The sequence below is a fragment of the Tursiops truncatus genome, chromosome 5 (assembly GCF_011762595.2).
Source record: "Tursiops truncatus isolate mTurTru1 chromosome 5, mTurTru1.mat.Y, whole genome shotgun sequence".
NCBI classification, from domain to species: Eukaryota; Metazoa; Chordata; class Mammalia; order Artiodactyla; family Delphinidae; genus Tursiops; species Tursiops truncatus.
In genome coordinates this window covers 3,518,511-3,544,250 of record NC_047038.1, presented here as the reverse complement: position 1 = coordinate 3,544,250, position 25,740 = coordinate 3,518,511, and the positions used below count along the sequence as shown (strand labels likewise).

The following is a 25,740-nucleotide window of genomic DNA, read 5'->3' as shown; positions in this document are numbered from 1 at the left end:
CGGTGTGTCTCAAAGGCTCTGGCTTCCTTACTGGGTTCCCTGGTAGACTAACACCTACAGCAAAGGGTCTCTGTCCTCCTGTCTCCGTTCCTCTGTTACTTACTCTGTCTTTCTATTCTGTCTCTCTGAGTTACAAGAAAAGAAAAAAAAGAGTCAGCCTTTTGCTTTCCAAAAGAATTTCCTTTCCTGGGCACTCTCCCTCAGACCTCGCCTGGCCTGCCCGGCCCACTCGATGACCTGGCTTTGAGGAATTCACTGACTCACTACAAATGAGAAAATCCACCCTGCGACCTCTGGCAAGTTAAAGCAGCGTGCATTTTCACTGACATGAACCGCAGACGCTGGCTCCAGATGGGGATGGTTTTGCCCGCTGGTTGCTTCAGGGGGGCTGGCGAAACCAACAGCGTTAAAGCCATGGTAGCCTCGGCCAGGGCTCACTGACGGCCCATCACGGGCCAGCCCTTGACCGCTGTTCCCTCTCCCTCCCGCCGATGTTACCGCCACCCGCCTGGGTGTACATTCCACCCGGTTAGACGGCCGACCACATCTTACCGACTCTACACAAGAGCAACCAAGTCGCAAGGCTTTACCAGTAGTTTGGTGTCTTTGATGACGCAGAGTAACTTGGTCCACTGCCCGAAGCGTTTCTTCCGCAGCAGGAAGGCACAGATCTTGGCGTCCTTTACCAGGTCCATGGAGGCCTCCTCCGAGGGCCACTGGTGCCGCGTTTTCTTCCCCTTTCCGTCTTCCTCCTCTTCGTCATATGATTCGTAAGAGCTACTCATTGCATCTGAGTCATAATCTGTCAAAAGTAAGAAATAAAAGTAAAAACCCTGGTTACAAAAGCCTTACCTTGAGAACCACCTGCGGGCTGCAGGGCACATTATCATATTCATAAACGAGAAAGAGGCTTCTGCCTTCAAGTAACTGGGGAAACATTAGCAGAAACAGGGAAAAAATAACTAAGGCTTGGGCAGCGGAAACTCAACGAAGAGCTTTCAACTGAAGTGACTAAGAATGCCATGTTTACAAAAGCCACTTCTGGGCTCTTCCATACGGGCCCAGCACCTGCAGACCCTACGTGTCGAATCCTTGCCGCATTCCTGCCGGGCACCACGACCCCCATCTCGCAGAGAGTTGCGCCAAAGAAAACTCCCACCCACGCCTTCACGTTAAAGTCCTTTCAAGTCTGCAATGTCCTCTTCCTTCCTGGCATCGCCACGCGCACAAACCCTTCCTAAGGTTCGAGATCCAGCCCGAGGCCACCCCTCTCCTTCAGGTCATCCGTGGGAAAGGTTCACACCTCCTTCTGGCTCTGCCATGCACCAACACTTAAACACCGGGTTGTCTGTAGTCTCCCAGCTAGATCCCGCTTTCCCTTACCTCGGGGTCTCACACGCTGCTCTCACCCAGGCTTCGCACTCACCCCACTCAGACTCCTGCCTTTGCCTGGACACGTGCTCTCATCACTCAGGACTTAACTTACAGCACCTCCTCCCTGAAGCCCTCCCTGGATCACCAGCACTGACTGCTATAGACTGAATTGGGTGCCCCCCAAATTCATGTGTTGAAGCTCAAACCCCAATGTGACTGTATTTGGCGACAGGACTTTTAGGAGGTAATTACGGTTAAATGAGGTCGTAATCCCCTTAGAAGAAAAGCAAGAGGGAGATCCCATGCTCTCTCCCTGCCGTGTGAGGACACGGGGCGAAGGCGGATGTACATAAGCCAGGAAGAGAGCCCTCACCATAGGCTGACCATGCCAGAGCCCTGATCGTGGGCTTCCAGCCTCTAGAACTCTGAGAAAATAAATGCCTACTGTTTTATCACCCAGTCTATGCTATTTTGTTACGGCAGCCTGAGCTAAGACACCAGGTGAAATGCCCCTCCCCTCTGCTTCCACACTACCCAACACAAAACTTATCTCACTGTATTGTCACCTCTGTTTGTCTGCCTGTCCCACATCAGGCTGTTAAGTCCCCTGCAGGAAGGGAGGCCACCCTGTTGGATGTGATTGTCCCAGCACTTAACAAACTACCTGGCGCAGGGCCAGTAACAAATATTTATAGAAGGGAGAACTGTTAGATCGACTGAAATTCAATGCAAAGCCCTCAGAAGGATGGCTGGCTTCTTAAAAGTGATGAATAAATACTAGTGACTATGAGTGATCTTATTAATTTCAGCCCTGCTGGATCATAAGGTCCTGGAGGCCGTGTCTGATTCATCTCTGCACTCCCCTCAACCCCCGGACACATCTGGAATACATTTGCTTTCATAACACACGTGAGGAATGAACACCTAAACGAGGAATGAGCGACAGATAAGGAGAAACCATGGATGAAGCAACCGGTTGCACAGACGGGAGAAGGGGCAGAAAAGGCTGACCTTGCACAGAGCAGAACTCACTGGAAACCGGGCTGTGATTTGTACTCCGTGGTCACACTTGCATGTTACTCCCCCACAAAGATTTATTTACTAAGGGGGGGGAATGGAAAGACTGGTAGTTTAGATTGAATTTTAAATCCTGATAAAGTAGCCAAGGAAAGATTTTAAGCAAGAGACTAGGATGACCGAAGAGGTAACTCTGGCAAGTCATATTTTATGCACTTTTTTATAAATATATTTTATAACAAAAGGTTTTTTAAGTTTAGCACAGTGGGCACGTAGCACATGGGGAAGGAAGTACGAAACCATGAAAGACCACGTGCTGCTCCATGGCCCAGGGTTCACTGAGAGATTTCAGACGGACGGTGGAGCAAGTCCTAATTTATCCTGGAAAGATGCTGCTCACAACAGCTTGGGGGGCCATGAACCCCTCAGCGCTTAGCTCATTTTCTAGAACATCAAATTCAGTAAACACTGAATGAACAAATGAACAAAAGAATTAATGACTAAATCAGTCAGAAATGGGAACATTTCATTTCATTCATGCAACAAGTATTTATTGAGCGCTCACTATGTGTCAGGCAGTAGTTTTTATACTTGTATCTGTACGCCGTGGGATAAGGCTGTGAAAAGAGGAAGCCAGCTCTGCACTTACACCCTCTGCCTTGCTGGCCGTCTTAGCCGCCCGGAGGCGGGCACAGAGCAGTATCCTTATCTCAGAGGAAAGGAACGAGGATGCTGAGAGAGCGGGTGACTCATCCGAGACCCCATCCTGATGAAGGATGAAGTGAAAACCTGATTCTGAACTGAAAAAGTAGACCGTGCCCCTGGCTACCCAGGGGTTGAGATCCACGCCTGGAATCCACGGCCCACCTTCTTCTGAGAGAGCAGGACTGATGGAATCACGTTACAAGAACGTCAGCCAACTTAGCAGCAAACCAAGCAGTCGGGGGCCACAGTCTGAGCCCACAGGACGACCCGCTCACTGGCAAGTCTCTTGGGACCAACAGAGTCCAGGGTTCCTCCTGGGGGCTGTAACAGGATGTCAAGGGGTCCGGTGTCAGGGCTGGGGTCGGGATTTCGTTAGGAGGTAACGAGGGCCCCGTGGAAAGCTAAGAAAGACACAGAGCTGGGGAGGAGAGCAGAGCATCACCGATGGCGTGTCCTTATCTCCTCTAGCTCTCCTTCCCGACGGCCGTTCTGACCAGGTGCTCGGGCACACCTTCAACAGCTCCGCCATCGTGTGAGGTCGAACCCCTGGAATCAATCTCCCGTTCCACCTCGTGGTGCTGCTTCTCCTCTGCTCAAACCCTGCTCTAGAAACTGGAAACAGAAGCCTTTGGCAGGCTCTCACAGGTGAAGCTCAGTGCCGACCCGCAGGATCTCGGGGCGCAGCGTTGGCAGCCTCTGCTGAGAACCACTTCATTTTGAGAGATGGCCTTGGGCGCGCCGCCGCCGCCCTAGTACAGTCTAAACGCCTGATCGCGGAGCACCAGGTTACCATCAACCTGAGCTGCCCCGCAAGGGCTCCGGGTCATCCAACCCACTGAGGAGAACGTGGCATCACATTGAAGCAGGCGTGTGTCCACTGGGCTCCATCAGGCCCTGAAGACGTAAGCGAGGGGCGTAAGCAAGTGGCTCGGAAGCCTGTGCCCCTATTCTCTCCGCACTGGTTCGTGGGCACGCCTGGCATTTGCTCGGACGGTCAAGACTCGAGAGGGACTGGCAGCAAGGAGGTCTGCGGAAGGGGCTGTGAGTAGGGCTCCCGAGGTGAGCACCTGCACGTCGGGTGGATGCTTAGCAAGGGGCAGCCTCGCCAGAATCACCAGCAGGCAACCACACGACCCACTACATAGACGTCAGTGAGCTGCTTTGCCCAGACTTCTTGTGCGAATGGACTCCTGCACAGGCAGCTGGTGTCGGGGCGGAGGTGACACATGGAACTCGGCAACATGGACTTCCTCTCAACAAGGGCCATCCGACTCCTGGCACTTGTGAGTGTCCTGCCTGCACACGACACTGTTCCCTGGGCTGTCAGCCAGCCGCCTACTCACAGGTTATGCCTGGACCACGTGCACCATGGAAGGGCAGCGCTTTATTCCCACTGGAGGGGATAAAGTAAACCCGCTGCCCACGACGCTCCTGCAGGAAGCGTCATCCGTGGGCTGGAAGCCTTGCTTCTGACCCCGGAACTCATTTTACAGCAACTGAAGTTGACGGCAATGGGTTTGTGCTCACGAAGCTCACTGGCCTCGCCTTGTCTTCGTCACCCTGAAGCAGCCGACGCAGCAGAGACCAGCGCAGTCCCTTCGGAATATTCCGTTTCAGGCCCGGCCTGACTGGTCACACCTGTGGGGCTGGGGGTGGGATCTTCCAGAATATCTCCGAGCACAGGTCTGGGAACCCAGGGGTGAAACGGTAGTGACTCCACTCACTATCACCCCTAGGCATCCGCTCACTAAAATTCTGCTTCCGTTCCTGGAAATTTTGGCTCTGCTGCGCACAGGTCTTTCTCTCTAGGGGCAGAATGTCCCCTCTAAGGGACACAGCGATGGCTCCACTGGCCGAGAAGTGGAGACAACAGACAAACTAGGGGTCCCTGCAGTGACTGGGTGACTGGTCCCGCCCACCAAGAAGCTGTGACCACACATGGGGAGAAGAGCACGTCCAGGTCCAGCAGATCCCTGGGACGTCCTTGGCACTCGAGTCAGCGGGACACTGCCACGGTCCAGTACAGGTAGTCCTGCTGGAGCCCAGGCCTTTCAGGAAGGAAAGCCAAGCCACTGTACTGGACCATCAACCAAGGTGCTTGCTGAAGGCAAAGGGGACATGCAGGATGTTATAAATACCAGCGAGGACCATGGACCGTTTGTGGAAGTGAGGACTGAGCCCTTTACGAGGTTCTTGTCCATATTCTGATAGGGCTCTAACTGTGTACGTATAATCGAGTCCTTTTCTTCCCCTCTCACGTCCCCTACCATCTAACAGAGAAGTGCTAACAGCAGTTGACCCTGGCTTCACCTTCTAGTGGCAGGCTCCCAAAGGGGAGAGTGTGACTTGGCCAGAAGAGAACGAGGTCACCCCAAAGTGGACAGAGGATGTCATACCCTCTGGGGAGTCGGGGCGTTTCCGTCACACCAGTCACAGTTGAACCGTGTTACACTGAACCACCACTCTGCCCCCGTCTTCGCTTGCACATCCACTGCGGGTAGAGAGGTGCGTGGGTGTCAAGCCGACCCAGGAGCAGTGGTGGTGCTCTTACGCCGTATCCCCTCGGCAAGGCTGGGACGCATCCCCCCAGACTCCCTTTGCTGGGTGCTTCTGGGCTAGGACTGGCCACAAGAGAAGTCTGTGAGCAACCTGGACATCGGGAGGGTGCCAGGCGCTGCAGCTTGCGCTCGCGAGTGCTGGGCTGCAGGCCTTCCTCGTCGGCGCTCCCGCAGGGTCCCCTGCCCGGCCGCCTCTGGGTCCTGGCCAGGCGCGTGCGGCTCCACGGAGCCGCGGTCCGGCCTCCCGCACGGGGCCCCGCGTCGGGGAGTGAGAGGCAGGGGGGTTCCCAGCATCCTTCCTCGCCCCCGGGCCTCGTGCAGCTCCCCTTGATGCCGGCCGGCCCCCCAGCACGCGTCTGCCCCGGTTCCCACGACCCCACAGGGTCTCGCGTCTACAACACGCCCCTGCCCCACGACGTGGTTCTGCTTCTCCAGTAAACCGGGCCTGACTCAGGGCTCGACAAAGCGGCCAGAAACCCATGCGTAAGCGAAGGCGGCGCGACCCTGGCCCGACCCGGCCGCAGACCCCTGCCACGGCTCCCCACGCGGAGGGTCCTGGCCGGCAGCCGAGGCTCAGGCACAGATGTCTGAGCGAAGTGCTGGCACTGCGGACCCACTGTCCCTCCCCAGGCAGCAGTCCTTCCATGGCCCTCCCTCTGGGCTTAGCTCAACCAAAGGGGCCCAACCTCAGCAGTTAAGGACACGACACACCGGTCGCGTGGGCCTTCTCGGACCAAAGACGACCAAAGGTCCCTGCAAGTCAAACAGAATTACTCTCGGTCTCTAGTCTTGAAAGTATGTTGGAGCGGGACAAGGAAGGTGGGAGAAGGCTGGGACCCAACGTTCCCAACGGTGGGAAACACCCTCATCAGCAACTGTTTTTCCTTTATTCATTGTTTTCAGAAAGAGAGGAATCCACTGAAGTTTTGAATTATATCAAGCCGTTTAATTTTTCGTGTTTTCTCATTAATTTACTATCTTCTGAAACAGTGGACACTTAGAAATTACTTGAATGCATTTTTCCCAAATGGTTCTAAAATGAAAGAGAAATTTAAATATTTAATATTCGGATCTCAAAACCCAGTATTTCACAGCCTCCTTGTCAGAACTGTCCCTTCTCTCATTCAGAATTCACTAAGAGGCCCTCAAGTCTCTACTGATGCTGGGCCGAGGCTGTGTCGGCCTGCTCCAGAGCAAACAGGCACAAGAGAGCGGGAAAGGCCACTGCCCTCCAGGGCCTAAGGTCCCGCTCGCCTGGCTTCTGTGTGTCCCCCTTCACGGTCAGAAAACATCCTGGGGTATTTCCTGGAACGATCAAGTTAGATTCCGCTTTGCTGAAATGGCCCTGCTTGTTTGCTGCCAGGGGAAAGAAAGATCAGAAAACTCCAAGTCTGCACGAAGCAGAGACTTCAGGGGACAGGCCGACGGCGACAACGGAGAGCGCTTCCGTGAGCAGAGGGAGGAGGTGGGAGAACGGGACACAAGATGCGGACACACGGAGGCCTCTCCGTGACACGAGCAGATCACGCCTTCACTCCCCATTTTACGCATGTTTTACAGGAAAGGCAAGCTGGATTCCCTAAGGCAGCACGCTCAGATATGCCACATCTGCCGCATGGCGAGACAAAGCACGCTGCCTGCTGCCAGAGTATCGGGAGCAAAAGCAAAGGCAAGGATCTAAAAACAAACTCCAGAGGTAGTTACAACAGGTGCTCAACGCCACCGCCCTTCTGTGCCTGTGAAGGCCGGCTGCCTACTAAGGGGCACTTCTGAGCGCCGGCAGGCAGCTAACGATCGTGTCACGACGGCCCTAACGTAGGCCAAAGCATTCTTGTAAAACCTGGATGAATGGGGAACAAAAAAAGAAACAGGAAACAACCTAAATGTCCGTCGACAGATGAATGGGTAAAGGAGATGTGGTGCATACACGCAGTGGAATATGACTCGGCCATCAAAAAGGGCAAAATAATGCCGTTTGCAGCAACTAGAGATGATCATACTAACTGAAGTAAGTCAGAGAGAGAAAGACAAACACCATGTGACATCACTTACATGTAGAATCTAAAACAGGACACAGATGAACCTGTCTGTGAAACAGAAACAGGGACGTAGAGAACAGACCGGTGGTTGCCAAGGGGGAGGGGGGGTGGGGGAGGGCTGCAGTGGGGTTTTGTGATTAGTAGATGGAAACCGGTGTATACAGGACGGATAAACAACAAGGTCCTACTGTACAGCACAGGGAACTAGGTTCAGTACCCTGGGATAAACCCTAATGGAAAAGAATAGGAAAAAGGATGTATATATACGTACAACGGAGTCACTTTGCTGTACAGCAGGAATTAACACAACATTGTGATTCAACTACGCTCCAGTAAAAAATAAATGGAAAACAAACAAACAGCTACGAGGAGACGCCTGCTTGCTGTGTTTATTTTACAGACACGCTTTCTCGGAGGCACCATGAATGCAGCCTAAGAGGGACGTGCCCTGGTCAAGGCGGCGGGGAGGGACCCCATGAAAACATGCCTCAGAAAGTCATTCTCTTCTGACCACAGGGAACACGTTTCACTGGCTGACGCATGCTCCCACAGCAGCAAGATTTCACAAGAAATCTGAGTCACAAGAAAGACAACAATCTGAAATTACCGAAGGTACTTGGTGGACACCTTAGACTTTTCGAAACCCTTTCTGTAGCCCCCTCTCCTTGGGTTCAGAATTTCCTGAAGTCCACATTTCCATGGTGTTGTGTAATGCCCCTACCCCCCTTCACCCGAAAAGCGGGAGGGCTCCCCAACAGCCCGGCAGGTCGGGGGGCCACTCACTTGAGGTGATGTATTCCGGAGCCTTCCCGGGACTCAGCGGCACGGCCTCCTCGTAGTAGCCTTCCGGGAGAGAGGATGTCGGTAGCGGTGGTGGCCCGCTGTCAGGCGGCTGAGCGAAGAAAGGAAGAAACAACAGAGCATGATCGTTAGGGGGAAATTCTGGGTCTGCACCTAACAGGTGTTGATGGGCATTTTCCTCCCTCCTTTGTAAAGTCTCTGGAGAAAAAGAACATCGTCCAAAGAGCTCCCAACGTTCGGCTCTTGGCGGGATCTGCGCTGCCCGCCCGCTCACGGCCACCCTCAGCCTGGCCCTGTCCACGCCACTCGATCCACACGACCTGCCGGCTGTCACCAGACGCGCGCTGGCCCTCGCAGACCCCTCCCCCAGAGCAGAGACAGGCGTCTCTCCCCCACTCTCCCCACGCCACCGCCCTCCCAGATGCCCAAGCTGACTTTCCCCTTCACAGCCTGCGTCCTACACTGGAGACCCCCGAGGGGCACAGAGACGGCTCAGGTCCACCCATGCTCATCACAGGGCAAGCACCAGGGACACAGCGACTGAACACGTGAGTACGTTTGTCCACACAATCTCACCACATTCCTCCTGTGTGCCAGGGAAACTTCTCAAAAAAGAGAAGAGGAAATCACCTATGAGCCCACCTCTAAAAGGAACTGGAAATTATTCTCTGGAGAAGGAATCTGACAGACTCTGAGACGGAGGCACCCTGATTTTGAAGCCGTAACTTCAGAGCATGGAGAGCTGGCAGGCTCAGGACCACCCAGATTCAAGCAAGACCGGCTGAAGCACCACTCCCTCAGAAGTCCCTGAGGACTCGAAAGCAGACCCACCTCTTCTTCCCGTGAACACGTATGGGATCTGCTCGTTCCATCCCTCACTGGTCCTTAGGTCAACAGAAACAGGTGAAGGGCACGAAAGCCAACATCCTCCAAACGCCTGCTATCTGCCTGGCACTGTCCTCTGCAGCCTCTGCACCGGTTACAAGCTACATCAGTCATCCACCCAGGGACCCTTCACGGTCGATATTCCATCACCCGATGTTTTACAGATATGGGAAGTGAGGCTCCGAGTCCAAAACCTCGTGCTCAAGATCAGACACTGTCCACGACCAGCTGGGGTTCTCGAGCACCAGGTCTGTCCAGTAAAGAGCTTTTTCATATTCATAGTCTCTGTTTCTCGCTCTCTTTCCCTTTCCTAACTAGTTCACACCACCTATATCCTATAAGCTAATGGGAAAGATGTCGCTGAGAGTGGAAGAGAACAGAGGCCCCAAACTGAGGACCGACCAAGTGCAGTTTCCAAGAACAATGCTCCACAGAATGTGAAACTCCACCACTTTTCCTGTAACTCAAGTCTGGAGCCAAGAAGTCCTCTGCGAATGACTAATCGCCGCTGTGCGCTCAACCCACTCCTTCCTCTCGCCAGATGAAGGAAGATAACTGACTCCAGGTCATCTGCGCAGCGTTCCTCCCCGTCCTCGAAGGCAGTTATCCCCTTGCACTCCCCTCCCCGGGCTGAGGCCCGCCCGCCATCACCCTGTGCTCTCACGCTGGACCGCATCCACTCCTATCATCTGGAGGGGAGAGGTGGTGCCTACAATGTAACCTGACACACTGTCCTCCCCGGGTGAGGTCTGAACAGGAGTCCAGGCCAGGGTTAAAGCCTCCGCGTGGTGCTTTTGGAAGGGGGCTGTTTGATTCCCTCATGAAATGAGGGTGTTTCAGCTTCCCCTTAGCATGCTGAAACAGTCGGATTATTCACGTTTCTAGAAAAGCATTACAAGTGGCTGGATCGAACAAGTGTTCACGAACTAGCACAGGCCCCTTCCTAGTGCTGCAAAGGTGTGTAAGGCAGGCGCTGACTCTCAGCTGATGGACTTAGCAGACTTTCAGACCCTGCTGGTGGTCGTGCTTTCCACACAACCACTCGATACATATGCCCTTAAATCCACGATTCCACTTCTAGAAATATATGCCAGGAAGGTCAACTGGTCAAACAAGCAAAAACATATAAGGATGTTCAATAAAAGGTTTTCCCTCCCAAGTTAAAAACAATCTAAACATTCCCTGAGAGAAGAATGCTTAGGTATCCTGACACAGCCAGGTGCAGACATGTAAAAGGACAGTGCACATCTGCAGTCATTTACTTGAAAAATCTCTACTAGATACTCCCAAGTGAAAGAAAACAGGTACACTATTAGCCTTTCTATCAGAGCTGCGCTTACACTCACATCTATACAAGGGCAGGTCACTCACCAAAATGTTAACACAAGGTTACTGATTTTTCATGCAAATCCATATAGCTTGCATTTTCTACATAATATTGTTTTTAAAATCAGGGAAAAAAATGACTTTCATTTGAAGTAATACCCCTCAAATAATAATACTTATAGAGAAGCACTCTCTTTCTCCAAAAAGGATCTCACACTCCACTCCCAAATGCCATTTGCCCTTGAAATTCTGCCACACGGGTTCCAGACAGAGGTCTGATGGTTTGTTAAAGGGCAAATGAGGGAGAGACAGAAAAAATGTTTTCCCTTTCCTAACTAGTTCACACCACCTATATCCTATAAACGAATAGGAAAGATGTCACTGAGAATGGAAGAGAACAGAGGCCATGGGTGGATCAGAACCGCTATTTAGCACCATTGCTTTCAGAGGAAAAACTTCTGTCAGATCCTTCCCAGTAGGTCAGAATTCGCTGAAATCACAATTCACAGGAATTTTAAACAGTACAAAATGAGGAAGGCAAGTTTCCAAAGGGGGTCATGGAAACCAGAGCACAGGCAGGACACTAGCGTGTAGGGTGAAGAAGACCAAAGTTCCAATACTTGGCACGTGGCAGGCCTAGCTCCAGCCTCGGCCTTGTTTATGCAGCCTTCCTCTGTATCTGGGTACCAATCTCCTCCCTGTACATGAGGGCGTGGGATCATATAACCTCTGATGTCCATCCCGGCTCTAAGATTCCAACTGTAGTATCCTTATAAGGTTGCAGGTCATCAGTCAACAAAGCCAACTTTACACATTTCTAAACTGTAGTGAGAGTTGACTTTGGGTCCTCGCTACCTGATTGATGACACTGTCATCTCTGGCCAGAGCACGTACTCAAATGTACCTTCTGACGGCAAGGCTACACACCCACGTGACGCCACTCCACTTTGGATCTGACAGCTTCCCTTCAATGCTAGAAGAGACCCAGTCCACGCACAAAGCTCGGCACCGTCTGGCACTGGTCACCAGAGTCTTCCTGGACTGGCTCTCAGAAGACACATGCTCACAGAATACGGGACTCAAGTCTAACCCTCACAGCCTTCTCAGATACTGACAAAGAAGGATGAGAAACTGTTTTCCTCAAGGAACGACTGATCTGTGCTGCGCCCTAGACAGGAAAGTAGAAACGGCATGGTACCGGTTACTAGATAACCTTTAAATTCACTGAAATATTTCTCCCACGAATGAATGCTTACATGAATGTGACTTTTTTTTTCAGGAAATCTTATCTGCCTTAGGCATTGTAAATTTCTCTTTTAAGGTGTCAGCGTCTTATCAGAGAAGACCAACACTTACAACTGGATAGGAATATAGTCGACAGGCTTGCTTGGCTCACAGTATTGGCCATAATTTAATTTCTACCTTTTTGGAAAGAAAAGCCCATTAGTATTGGGTTGGCCAAAAAAGTTCGTTCACGTAACCCAAACGAACTTTTTGGCCAACACAATATTTGTCTTTGCTACTTTAAGGAAAAGCCTCATAGAAAATTTTTTCCATTAATAATAATAAATATTAAGATATAATTATATGGCATAAATACAATGATTGTCATTGCTATTATTCCAACAAAATAATGACTGTTTACGGTCTGCCTTCCGTGTGTCACGCATTGTTCTGGAACACTTTATATATTTTTTCTCTTGTTGAGAAAACAACGCTGAGAGATTGGTATTCTGATTCTGATTTTACAAACGAGGAAACTGAGGGGGATGCAAGACCCTGCCCAGCACCCCCGTGCTGCAGAGCTGCTTACTGGAGAAGCCAGGAGTCGGCCGGGTGGGCACAGACGAGCACTTACTGCTGCGGCGGCCGAGCCAGACAGGATGCAGGGAAGGAACGTGCAACCCACCAAGGCCACTGGATCCAACCCGATGCTCCCGGCTCCCGCAGCACGGCGGGATCCGTGCGTTCCTGAGGAAGGCACGTCCACACCGGCTCTACCTCCATGCCCACTCTGCCCTTCCTCCCTCTCCTCTCTGCTGCTGCCCCCCACCTTCCCCTCCTCCGGCCCCCATTAATCACTCAGTCCTTTGCACCAGACACACCAATGAACTTGAGACCTAATTTTAGCAGAGAAAAACACCAGCCTAGAATTTGGAATCACTTTCTGACTTTAATTCTGTACATACAGTGATACATCCAGATTCTATCTTTCTGGTTACAGTGATTAAAATCTGTTAAGAGTAGCAGCTAAAAACGATATGATCTGACAGAAGACAGGGAGGGCTCCCGCTCTAGCTCCGCCGCGTGCCGGCAAAGCCCTTTCTGGCTGAGAGATACGGCAGCAGCACTCCACAGCATCACCTAAGCTTCCCGAGGACGGGAGGGAGGGATTGTCAACAGGTAACAAAAGCTGATGGCCTCAAGTGCAAAACATGGTTTCAATCCTAACGTCAAGAATTTTCAGCAGATACTCTTCTTGGCAAAATGAAAGTTTTTATCCAAATGACACCCCCTTCCATTCTGATCACTATTCAATTTGCATTCCAACAGCACTTGAGTAAACACTGGGAAATTATTCACACATATTTTCTCAAGTTTTATTTATACATGACTAAGAATGAGAGCCCATGGGGCACATGTTCTTCCCTTCCTTCTCTACCCGGAGGCGGGCTCCCACAGGGAAGGCAGGACAGTGCAACAGCAGTGGCAATGGGACACGGAATAAATCCAAGATGAAGACGCCACGGGAGTGAGACGTGACACTAAACTCTGCGATCGAAAGACAAGGAGAAAAGGAACAGGATGGTTCACAGCCACGAAAAGGATCACATCTGACTTCTCCGGGATGGTTTTGTTGTTTTAAATCTCGGGCTTTAGTCGAAACTCTGCAACTGACAAAATACCTGATTTTGTCAGTCAATCTCAAAGAATCTCATAATCCCATCTGTCAAATAGAGATAATGAAGATGCTGTGAAAGCACTTTAGGAAGGATAAAATGCCATCAGCAGGCAGGCGGTAAGGGCTGGGACCAAAACATCATTGTTTCCTAGAGACAGGAAGTAGGATGCTGGCTACCAGGGGCTGGGGGGGTGCGAGGCATTGCGTACTGCGGACAGAGCTTCAGTTTGGAAGATGAAACGTTGTGGAGACGGGTCGTGGCAATGGTTGCACAACAACGTACGCACTTTACACCACGAAACCGGACACTTACAAGTGGTTAAAATGGTAAAGTCTGTGTTATGTGTATTTTACCACAATAAAAAAATGACCTGGGACTTCCCTGGTGCAGTGGGTAAGACTCTGCACTCCCAGTGCAAGGGGTCTGGGTTCGATCCTTAGTCGGGGAACTAGATCCCTCATGCATGCCGCAACTAAGGAGTCTGTGTGCTGCAACTAAGAGTCCACATGCTGAAACTAAGAAGTCCACACGCTGCAACTAAACATCCCGCATGCTGCAACTAAAGATCTCGCATGCCGCAACTAAGACCTGGCGCAGCCTAAATAAATAAATAAATATTTTTAAAAAAACGACCTTGCTGCTATCTGCTGATATAATAAGGCATCACATTTACATCAGGTCTAGCCTTAAAATAGCAAAACACTAAATTGCGTCTTCTACCCCATCTAAACACATCTAAACTGTCTGCCGTTTAAATGATCAAATAAAGATATTTCTAGAAAATGCCTTGATGGGATATCATACAGAGCATATACAGCCCCCAAAGGGGTCTCCCTGCTCTCTTCTCTCAGCCAGGAAGGTCTGAAGTCTCCCTGTCCCGTAGACCCACTGTTCCCCTAAGCGGAGGAGGGGAGGGCAGGAAGCACAATTCCCGACTGTCTGGATCAGAGCCGGCTGGTGGGCTGGGCGGTGGGGCCTGGCGGCCAATGTCAACACAGATGGGACCCATTTCCGGATGAACCGGCCGCCTTCGCAAATGCTCCCTCAGCACGGGCTGCATGCTAACTCAGTACCGTCCCTTTGATAGCTGCACAGCTCTCGGTGTGAAACAAAACCCACAATCTGTCGGGAAGCACAGCCCTTCCCGGAAATGTTTCCATTATGCATATGCATATTTTGGCCTGCTCCAATCTCCCCTGGAAAGCAAGGGAGGCGGATGGGTCTGTAAACACGCTGCACACTGTACCTCGCTCTCAAAGGTCAAGGGAAGTTCTGAATTCCACGGAGCGCACACCCACACTCGCGCCGCCCGGCCCGAGCTCCACCGGCCACACTGAAGGGGTCGCCGGTTCGCCCAGGACCCTGGGCTGCAGCCGCATTGACTCCAAGAGCAAAACAGAAACACGCACGATTCCCTTCCTGTACAGAAGCGTCATCAACGTTACAAGACGGACTTTTTGATGTGGCTCCTGACCTTGAGCGGCCGTCGGCATCTTCTGCTTTGTCATATGAGGAACACAAAGGAGGAGAGAAACAGGCATCATCCTCAAAAGGTTAAAGTTTAGTTTAATTAAGAGAATGTCAAAATGAGGCACTGCTGATCAGCGGGTATAAAGTTTCAGTTATGCAAAATGGACACATTTTAGAGATCCACTGGACCCCTTTTTTTTTCTTTTACTGCTACCACCTGAGTGTAATTCACCAGCCAACCGGGGCACAGAGACCTGTCCAGTCTCTGCCACACCTGTGTGGGGGGCCCACCTGGGTGTCAGCCAGCAAGAGGGGAGCGCTGATGCCTGAGAGCGCCGCAGAGAGCCGGGTGAGGGCCCTCAGCCAGGGGTGCGCCAGGCCCGAAATGGGGGGTGAAGGGTGCCGAGCGTACTCGGGAAAGCGGCCAGTGTGACCCCACCCTCCTGCCCAGCCTCTCGAGGGTCCAGAAAAAAAAAAGGATGTCAAGAGATAGTTAACAATAACTGCATAGAGCACTGTTCGGCACTAAAAGGGATAAAAAGATAGAAGCGGACTCATTTCTCGGAGATTGTAACACACAGAGCTGTGATAAAAGGCAGTATTCCTTCAATACATGCCATGAAAGAGTAAAAAATGCAATCGTGGTTCAAATGAGTAAGAAATAGTACCCGGTTGGAGCATCCTAAGTCTTACACTAAAAACAAATCCTTCGGTCATTCATAGTTGCCTTGAGGACCATCCCAAACTGCTCTGCAGGCCCACGGGCCCCTCGAGGTTTAACCCCTGCGGCGTGTTCCGGCCTCATCCGCGGAAGACTCATCCAAATCCTATTATTCAGCCGCGCAGAGGGGCCTGTAATGCTCTAGTCCGTCGGGGTCTTTCTCGGGTCTGTGCCTTAATTTGCGGTACGCCCTCTGCCTGGCGTAGCCTCCTACCCAATCCCACTTCTTGTCCACTACCAGCATTGCCAGCAGCGAGTGACCAACTGGACAAAAGCCACCTCATCAAAGGCAACTTACTGAAAGACAGGCTTACTTGCTGAATGACGAATTCCCTGATAAACTACCAGGAAAATACAGCAGAGCTGTCTTAACCCCTCTCCACTTCACTGACTCACTGAGCTGACAGACGTTCTTCATTCTGTCCGTAAAACGCCCTGACGGGTATCCACAAAATGCTGACCCTTCGTGGCCAACGGGCTCCTCTCCGAGCGCCTACGAAACAGCGCCATCGGCTGAGTCTGCACCACCGCCAACAGTCAGCTTTGTTCTTTACATCCTTACGCTTATGACTATTTAGTTTACTCTATTTGGTTAGCTACTACATAAATAAATCAGTGAAAAAACAAGTGCAAGAGGAGAGCTGACGATTCTCTGAGATGCCTTAGGAAGGTTCAGTCAAGACAAGCTGCAAGAAAAGAAAAGACCCAGTTATTCAGTTAGGAGTGGTCACGTCAGCTACGAAAGGCGGCCCTGGTAAATTTCTGGGACTCTGAAGACCAGATCGTTTCGCAAGTGTCGGAATTTAACTCCACCGTAAGGAAACAAAAACTGGGAATTGTTAGTCCTGTATCACAGGTACGGATTATACAGAAAAGACAACCCGTAGCCCCACACTCAAAGGATGCAGCTCTTGGCCCTACATCAAGGTCTTAGGAGTTTTATATCAAGAAACAGCATTGGCTTAGAGGCTGAGTTTGGAAAACTCTCTTGACACCCATGTCGGGCACCAGTAGGGAGGAATTACCCACTGGTCAAACTCCTACTCAAAAATGATTGGTTTAAATCGGAAATGTTTAAAGCACATGATACCCTTTTAGAATTCCTCACTTGAACCAACATTTTTAATTAACCAGCTACCAGTTCCGACTCCACTGGTAGGACGGCTTCTCGTCCACCTTAAAACCACAGCAGTTTGCCACGCTGCAGCCAAAGAAGATGGGCAGGAGACAAGGAGAGAAGAGGGAGAGAAAATAGTGGATGAAGAATAAACTGCATCCGAGGAAAAATCCATAGAAAGGGATTGACTATTCAACCGTCAAAAATGGTACAAAATGTTGACCATCCAATGAGTACTCTGTTTGAAACTGGCATTGAAACTGAGATTCACCCCCCTGGCCTGGCACATCAAAGACAAGCATTTTAGTCCAGGCCGGCTGGGCGCCACTAAAGAGCAGTCCATGACATTCCTATAACCACCACTACTGTTCCGGCTGCTTCGAGAGGTCTGCATTTCACCTTCAGTCTTGAAACACCTTTCCCAACCTGCATTGTGCTGATGAAGTACGAGACACAGCGTATTGAGACAGATCATGAAGTCAGTTTAGAAAGAAAAATACAAGTAAACCAGAGCACAAAGACCAGGAGCTTCACGAACCACCGATTTCTCACATCTCGTTCTTTATCTTGTAGAGAAACAATGTATCAGTAAACAGGATTAATACTACGATTCTGTATTATATCTAAAAACATCAAATGAGACAATGAAAAAGAGCTATAATTGAGTCACAGTTTCTACAAGAAACAGGAAGAATTCCTTAAAAAAGGAAAACAATTATTAAAAATAAGTTTATAAAGGAAAAATACATAATGTTAAAAAAATAAAAACAGCATATAAAAATCATATATTCAATATGCTTTCCACAGTGGAAAGATTAAATGTATAAAACAAAAGAAAAATAAAGCAAGCTACATATGTGAGCTACATATGTACGTTAAATTTTTCTAGTAGCCATAGAAACGGATGAAATTGGTCTTATTAATACATCTTCTTTAACTCAATATATCTAAAATATAATTCACGTTACCAGCATATCAGAATGTCCATTTTTAACACGCTCCCCGGAAGTCTGAGAAGCACAGCCCCACAAAGCAAGAGCCGGCTCTCGCACGGGGCTTAACAGACGCGAGGTATCTATTCCAAGCACTGGAGGCCCATCAACTCTTTTCATCGCCACAAGAATCGCACTAAGTGGGCACTATTATCACACTCGTTTCAGAATGCGGCGTCTCAGGCACAGAGACGTGAAAGCCGCAGTCTGAACTCACACAGGAAGTGTCAGAGCTGGTGCCTGGACGCAGGAACCGTGCTCCCATCCACACCCTGGACCCCGCGGCCTCCCCAGAGCCCAGCTCGGGAACAGGCTTAGGTTCCTAAGAAAACCTTCTCCCGTCGGCGAGTCACGCTGGCATCGGCGTTGCTGCCATACCTCCCCAAATAGTATTGCTGAGAAAAGGCTGGATTTGAAATCCAAAGAATACGTTACAAAAAACTGTATTTTTGCCTTTCCTACTGCCCTTGAGCAGTCACATCTTCACTGGACCCACACTTCCTTTTCTGGAAAATGGAAATACACACTATTCACATGTTTAGGGGGATTTTAGGGGTTCCCTGAGGTCAGGTTGTAAGGATTAAATGAAATTATAAGTGAAAAAAAGAGCAAACATGATCTGTGACAGGTGGCAGGGACCCAGTAAGCACTGATTTCCTTCTATCTCCTTTACAATGATAATTACTGAGTCCTCGCTGGACATCAGCCATGTGCTGGGGCCCAGGCAGAACAGAAACAAATGAGATGGGGCCCTGCTTTCCTGCAGTTCCTTTCCTGGTAGAGAGAAAATCAGATGATTCATAGAGAAAGCAAATGTTAAGAAGAGAGTTGCTAAGTAACTGATTTTGCTCTGATTTTGAATAAAAGCCTAATTTCCCTGAGTAAGCAAATTAGAAAATAGCAAAAGGCAGAAAAAGCCGAATGGTCCGTGAAGAACGGCATAGGTGAGTATCCCCAGATTGCAAAAACAGTAAAAGAACTCCAAAACCAATTGTGAATGCAGAAAATCAAATAAAACACACATTCCTGGACCATGTACATATTTTTCTTCTTGGGGGGAAGAAAAGAATATTTAATCCCAGAAGAAGCATGAGCGTTAAAGTTTCAGGCTAAGGTATTCAAATTCAGAGTTAACCCAGAAGGAGGGGCAAGTCCCTAGGCTCTGCTGTCATTATCTTGCCTGCTAAATCATCTGAGTTTTTTAAAATCCAAGTTAACACCAGATTTCCATGGACCTGTAGCTCCAGCGATTTTCAGAGAGCCATCAGCCTCCTAAGGGAAGGCACATCTGCAGCCTCCCACTTAGCCATTACTAGCATCCAAAACACACACTCAGAGGAGCGCCTTGGGCAACACGTGGCCTCCTTTCTTCCAGAACTGGGCTTTTATCACCTGCCCCTGGAACCAAAGTAACAAAAACATCTGGTGATTCTTGTGATGGTGGGACTTGAACTCACCAGCCACGGCTGCGGGATCTCTGGCAGAGGCATCTGGGGAGGGGCCGGCAGGCTGTTGGGGGTCTCTGGCTTCGCAGCATGATCTTTCACTTCAAAACCTGTACCAACCAAAACCACAGAACTGGATGAGGAGAAGAAGGAAGAGAAAGGTGGCAACTGCTGGCGGCTATCCCCTCCTTGGCCCCTACTGAATACATGGCAAATACGTCTTTATTTTCTCTAAGCCTTTACAACAATCCTGTGAGGTGAGTATTCTTCTTCTCCATTCTACAGGGGAAGGATCTGTGCTGGAACGAAAGGCTGAAGTACTTAATTGGAACACGGACAGGCAGAAATGACGGAGCAGGCACCAAAGTCGACATCCTTTCCAAGGCCAGGCAGCCTCTCAAAGGCGAGCGGCCTCTCCTGAACGTCCGCTCAGGTTAGTGTAGATGTTACCCACGTGCTAAGGGGGCAGACGCTTTCCTGGGAATCAGTAAATCTGCGTCAAGGACCCTCCTAAGGTCCGATGCTGTAACAGACACGCTTATTGTTGACAAGGCTGATAATAAGCTCATACCCTCAGGGCATCATTTTCACAACAGACTCTCAGAAACCGTGGCGAGCACTGTACCAGTGAAGGCAGGAAAGAGGAGGAAGCTACTTTAATCTGGGCACAGTGTTATTTACATGCCAAGGACTCACCGTTCTAGATCTAGAAAAATAACTGCTCAACAATGACCACCTATGATGGGTCAAGCACGACGCTGCAGGCTGGGAAAAGACAAAGACCCTGACCTGCGGAAGCGACAGCAAGACTGGAATTTTGGCAGAGGCCTGGAAACAATAAAAAAAAGAGAAGAAAGAAAGAAAAAGAACAAATGGAAACTCTACCATCAAACAATCAGTGGCTGAGTTTTAAGCAAATTAAAGAGCCGAAGAGACAAATCAATGAATTGGACAATAACATCCAGAACAAAGCCTGGAGAGAAAAGGGGTCGAAACTCATTGGGCAGAGCAAGAGCGGAAGGGAAATCACGAGAAAGCAAACGGCAACGCCGGAGGCAGGAGGCCCAAACTGCAGTGTTCCCAAACTCCTGGCTGGGAAACAGGTGTACGCAGAGGAGAGGAGGTCGCAAGAAATGCTCCTTCTACCAGTAAACTCAACAGGAGGAAATAGCAGCCAATAGCTGCTGAGCGTCTGCCGTGCGTCAGGCCCTGCTTGGAAATGTTTTATATGATCTCGTCGATCCGTACAGCATCCCTCCGAGGTGGGTGCTACTGTCCGCCCTTCTTACAGGTGAGGAGGCTGAAGGGATTAAGTAACCTGCTCGAGGTCACAGACTGAACAGGCAGAGACAGAAAGCAAAGCCCCTTTGACTGTACAGTAGACAGGCGTGACCACACGTCATAGGGGCCTGGGGTTCAGCCACAGGCAACGGAAGATACTGAAAGGGTCCAGGCAGGGAAGTGGCAACATCATTTCAAAGCGAACTTTCATCTCCGTCTTTATCTTCATCTCTATCTCTGTCACTGTCTCTATCTATCCTACTGCCCCTCAGACATGGTCCTCATCCTGCACTCCTACCCTCAGGGATTGGTCCCACCATCCACCCGGGGCCTCACATAGCTCTCATTCAATCTGCAGCCAGATCTTTGAACCCACTGCCCAGACTGACAAGGTGAGCTTTCTGGAACGCAAATCTAACTGTGTCAAATCATGGCTTCGTAGGCTAAAAATCAACGAATTGTACATTCAGATGGGTGAAGTGCACGGTATGTGAATTATATCTCAGTGAAGCTGCTTACAATAAACCTCTACGTCTCATCCAGGTGTCTGCTACCCAGCCGTCAGGATTCTAACACCACACCCTCCAAGAACTGCCCCCCGCCGCCCCCCTCCCCACTCTCCCTCTCACTAAACTGGTTTGGACACTCCTCTTGGGTGCTCTCTTAACACTGATGCCCTCTCCCTGCTATTCTGTCTTACCCACTGTGCACAGAAGAGTTAACACGGCAGGCCTGAGGCTGCTGTCCTTACCAGGGCTGGCATCTGGGAATGTGGCTTTCAGAAGTGTTCCCACCATTCCCTAATCGATAAGGTTGGTCTACTCTGCCTCGACTGTCTGGGCAAACAACATGACCTCACGCCAAACACCTGCTGTGATGGCGAATTCTGTGTGCCAACCTGACCAGGCTCAGGGATGCTCAGAGAGCTGGCAGAACGTTATTTCTGGGTGTATCTGTGAGAATGTTTCTGGAAGAGATTAGCATTTGCGTTGCAGAACTCAAAAGGGGATGGTCCTCCCCAGTGTGGGTGGACATCATCCAACCTGTTGAGGACCTGAACAGAACACACAGGCCGAGGAAGGGCGGGTGCACTCTCTCTGCTTGAGCCAAGTGGCCCATCTTCTCCTGCCCTCGGACGCTGGCGTTCTTAGTGCTCTGGCCAGCACTTGAACCATCAGTCTCCCTGACGCTCAGGCCTTTGGACTCGAACTGAACTACAGAACTGGCTTTCCTCAGTCTCGAGTTTGCAGAGGGCAGACTGTGGGACTTCTGAGTCTCTGTAATCACAGAAGCGGACCCCCACAACAAATCTCCTCTTTATCTCCATCTCTATCCCTCTATCCTCTCGGTTCTCTTTCTCTGGGGAACCCTGACTAATATACCTGCCTTCCTGGGTGTCTGGGCTTTTGGTACGTGCCAGGCGGAGGGTGCCTATGTGACCCGCCCCCAGTAAAGTCCTCGGCCACTGAGTCTCCAGTGAGCTTCCCTGAAGAGAAACCTTGCACACAGGCCGCTGCGTTTCTGTTGCTGAGGGAAGACTGTGACCTGTGTGACCCTCGTGGGAGAAGGGACATGAGTAGCCTGCACATGGGCCCCTCCAGGCTTGGCCTGAGTCTCTTCCCCTTATGATCTTTTCTTGAATCCTTACTATCCGTGTGATGAATCCCAGGCACGAGAAAGTACAACTCCATGCTGAGTCCTGCTAGCAAATCCCCCAGTGTTGGGGCGCTCTTAGGGACCCGCCCAACACACCTACTTTAAGCCTGACCCCTTAAGGTCTTTATCTTTCTGAACGCAGAGACTAACACAGTACCTGGCACGTAGTAAGGCCTTCGATGACAACTTGATGAATGAATACATTCATTCATTCATGAATGTGTTCTGAAAAGATGAGAATTAAAGATGGCTTCGAGGCAAAAAGAGACTGGAAGAAGAAAGACTTGAGGTTTGAATGAGACGTACCTTTGGATGACTGTATCCTCAGCAGGATGTCTGTGATAACTGCCTTTTTCTCCCTGACAGTTGAGGTTAGATATTCATGGTCCAGGAGTTCAAGAAAGAGACGAAGTTCAACGATTAACTCTTCCATTGCTGAAGACAAAGGAGAAAGGGAAGGTTCTATGAGACCCACCAATCTGCAATGTCAAAACAGGAGTGCTAAATTTTACTCAAAGTATTTCGTTTTTAGCTTGATGGCTGAATATTGTTTTCCAACAGGAAACACAAGTTAGCTGAAACCGGGGCGTCTAAAAGATTCACGCATCATCTTCTAGACAAATGTGCTCCCCCATCACTTCTGCTCTGAGGCAGAGGTGTTCGGCTGGGAGAAGCCCCAGAGCCACACTGCCAACAGATGGAGTCACGACCCAAGAGCCTGACAGCATCATCTGCTGTCAACGGCATGATATTAAATGTCAGTGTCAGGAAGGAGACGGGGGTTTAAAATGCCAAAGAGTCTTCAGATAACTACTACAGGACGTGGGAACCCAACACCCAACTCTGTGCTTTTGCAGGGCGGGCTCCCTCCCCAGGAAGATTGTGAGCGCCTTACAGTTACCACATGATGCTGGGTGCCGGGGAGGACCTCGATATAAGTTCAGATCCTGACTTCCATCATGTCTTTTCTTTCTGGGATTACAGCAGACTTCCCCTCTGACACCCGTAAGACTGCACCATGGGGCTGGTGTCAGCAATTTTTACCCCAGGATGTGAACCTCTGAGTGATGCCAACGCCCTTTCAGGGTGTCCGCGAGGTCAAACTACTTTCATAATATATGACATGACTCACTTTTTCCTGCGCTAATGGTGCAAATGAAGGGGTGGTTAAACTTCTGGCATCTTAGCGCAAGTCAAAGCAGTGGCACCAAACTATGCTATACTGTATCCTTCACTTACACACTAGCAGTAAAAATAAGTAAATAAATAAAAGTTTGAAAATGCTACTTTCACTTAAGAGTGTCTTTGATGAAGCAGTAAAAGTCATTGCTTTCATTAGATCTCAACCCTGGAGGATACACCTCTGTCAGGTGCTGTGTGGTGAGGTGGGAAGTACGCATGAAACACTTCTCTTGCGGACTCAAGTGCCACGGTCGTCTAGAGAAGAAGCACGTGTACAACCTTCTGAGCTGTGAGTTACACTAAGCCACTGTTTTCATGCAGCACCAAAGAAGAAATGATAGACAAACCGCGATTATTCAGAGTTGAGTATGTGAGCGACATTTTCTCAAAAATGAACAAAGTAAGCTTATCACGTCCAGGTAAACAATGACAGCATTTGTTGCCAATGACACAATTTGAGCTTCCGCGGGAAAAGAGAATTTTGAACACGTGTATCCACCACTAGGAACATGACAGCTTCTCAACAGAGACTTTTCCAATGAGATCAGGAACGACACTGAGGTACCTGATCTCCTGGTGCATAAAGCAGTGTGTTGACGTTTGGAAGCTCTACACAACTCAGGAAACCATGATGTCATAAAAGCCCACGTGGGTAAAGGTCCATCTAATGTGTAAAATAAGCTGAAATATCTTCATGTAACAGAAAATGAAGTGTTCTTTGATACAGCGCCAGATTCCACGTTGCAACTAACCTTAAGAAACTACCACTTGTTGAGTTTCGGTGTAGTATCAAAGAATATTCACCATTTTCTGAAAAGGCACTAAAATACTCTTCTCTCTTCCAAGTACATAGCTTTGTGAGGCCAGATCGTCTTTATGTACTTCCACCAAAACAGCGGTCCATCACAATCAGAACGCAGAAACAGATGTGAGAAGCCAGCTTCTTCTGTTAAGCCGGATACTGAAGATACTTGTAGAAATATAAACAATGCCACTCTTTCACAAATTATCTCGTAATGCAGTTACTTCTCATAAATATATTAATAAATACCTTAAAAATCTGTCAGGTTTAAATTCTAATATGATAACCACCTACAGATATAACCACATAAATAAAAGCTCTTGGGGTCCTCAATATATATTTTGAGGCCAAAACGTCCTAAGGAAAAAAGTTCAAGAACCACTGGTCTATGGAATTCTTCCCAAATTTACAATTCCACCAGTCTACAACACACTCCAGAATACAAGATCCTAACTGAGGCCACCCTTTTATAGCTACCAAAGCTCTCATAATTTTAGACAAGTGGGCAGAGAAATTGCAAATGAGTTCAGAGTAGGCGAGATGTGTTCAAGGCTGTGCACTTTTCCTAAATGGGCAATCTCCTAATTTCCCTTCTATGAAATGAAGGGGCTGGATTAAGTTAGCCTTTAAGGTCTTTTTCATTAGGAGAACAATTTCCCGATGATTCTAAGTGGAAAACAATCTCATCTATACGTTAAAAATGATGGGCTGCTAGTGTTATTCGTAATAACAAAATGTGGAAACAACCCGAATGTCCACTGAGGGATGAATGGATAAATAAAATGTGGTCCATCCATACAGTGATATATTATTGGGTCTTAAAAAGGAAGAAAATCCTGACACGTGCCACACCATGGATGAACCTTGAGGGCATTCTGCGGAGTGAAGTAAGCCCGACGCAGAAGGACAAATCCTGTGTGCTTCCGCTTCTGTGAGGTCCCTAGAGTCACCAGACTCATAGAGGAAGTAGAACGGCAGGTGCCAGGTGCTGGGGCAGGGCGGGGAACGGGGAGTGAGCGTTTGCCAGGGACAGAGTTGCCGTTGGGGCGATGAAAGTTCTGGTGACGGATGGTGGTGATGTGAATGTGCTTAAGGGCCCTGAACTGTAGACTCAAAAAGGCGTAAAAGGGTCAATTTTATGCTATGTATATTTTACCACAATAAAAACAAAATCAACCTTGTCCAAAAACGAAGGGCTGCTGAAAGCTATAAGCAAAAACGTTCAAAATGCTTATGGGTCTATGTTAAACTTCCAGAACCCATTCTCCACCCCCATTCGTATACTCATCAAAAATGCTTCTCTTGCGTGTCGCCAAATCACATTTACCCTGCAGGATTTCACCTGGGTTTCACCCAGCAGCATCAAAATATCTGAAGAGCACCAAGGACTGCACGCATCTGTCCTATCTCGTCTTCAACCTGAGCTTCCCTTACAGAGCTCCCATCGGGGATTCTACGCAGACCCC

At 49.5% G+C, this 25,740-nt stretch overlaps 1 protein-coding gene across 5 annotated transcripts in view; it reads right to left on the bottom strand.

Moving 5' to 3' along the window:
• Positions 1-25,740, bottom strand: part of AFAP1 (actin filament associated protein 1) — a 153,479-nt gene that overhangs the window by 74,492 nt on the left and 53,247 nt on the right. For 3 of the 5 annotated variants that reach the window (XM_033856657.2, XM_033856656.2, XM_033856655.2), the window contains exons 2-5: positions 22,597-22,725; positions 19,366-19,463; positions 8,477-8,585; positions 591-802 (exon numbers count right to left, since the gene is read on the bottom strand). In XM_033856657.2, the coding sequence (XP_033712548.1) occupies positions 591-802; positions 8,477-8,585; positions 19,366-19,463; positions 22,597-22,723 (546 nt within the window). In that variant the 5' untranslated portion in view covers positions 22,724-22,725. Of the gene's footprint in view, positions 1-590; positions 803-8,476; positions 8,586-19,365; positions 19,464-22,447; positions 22,518-22,596; positions 22,726-24,224; positions 24,443-25,740 lie in introns of those variants that run through there. The other 2 variants (XM_073804816.1, XM_073804817.1) reach the window with 2 other exon arrangements.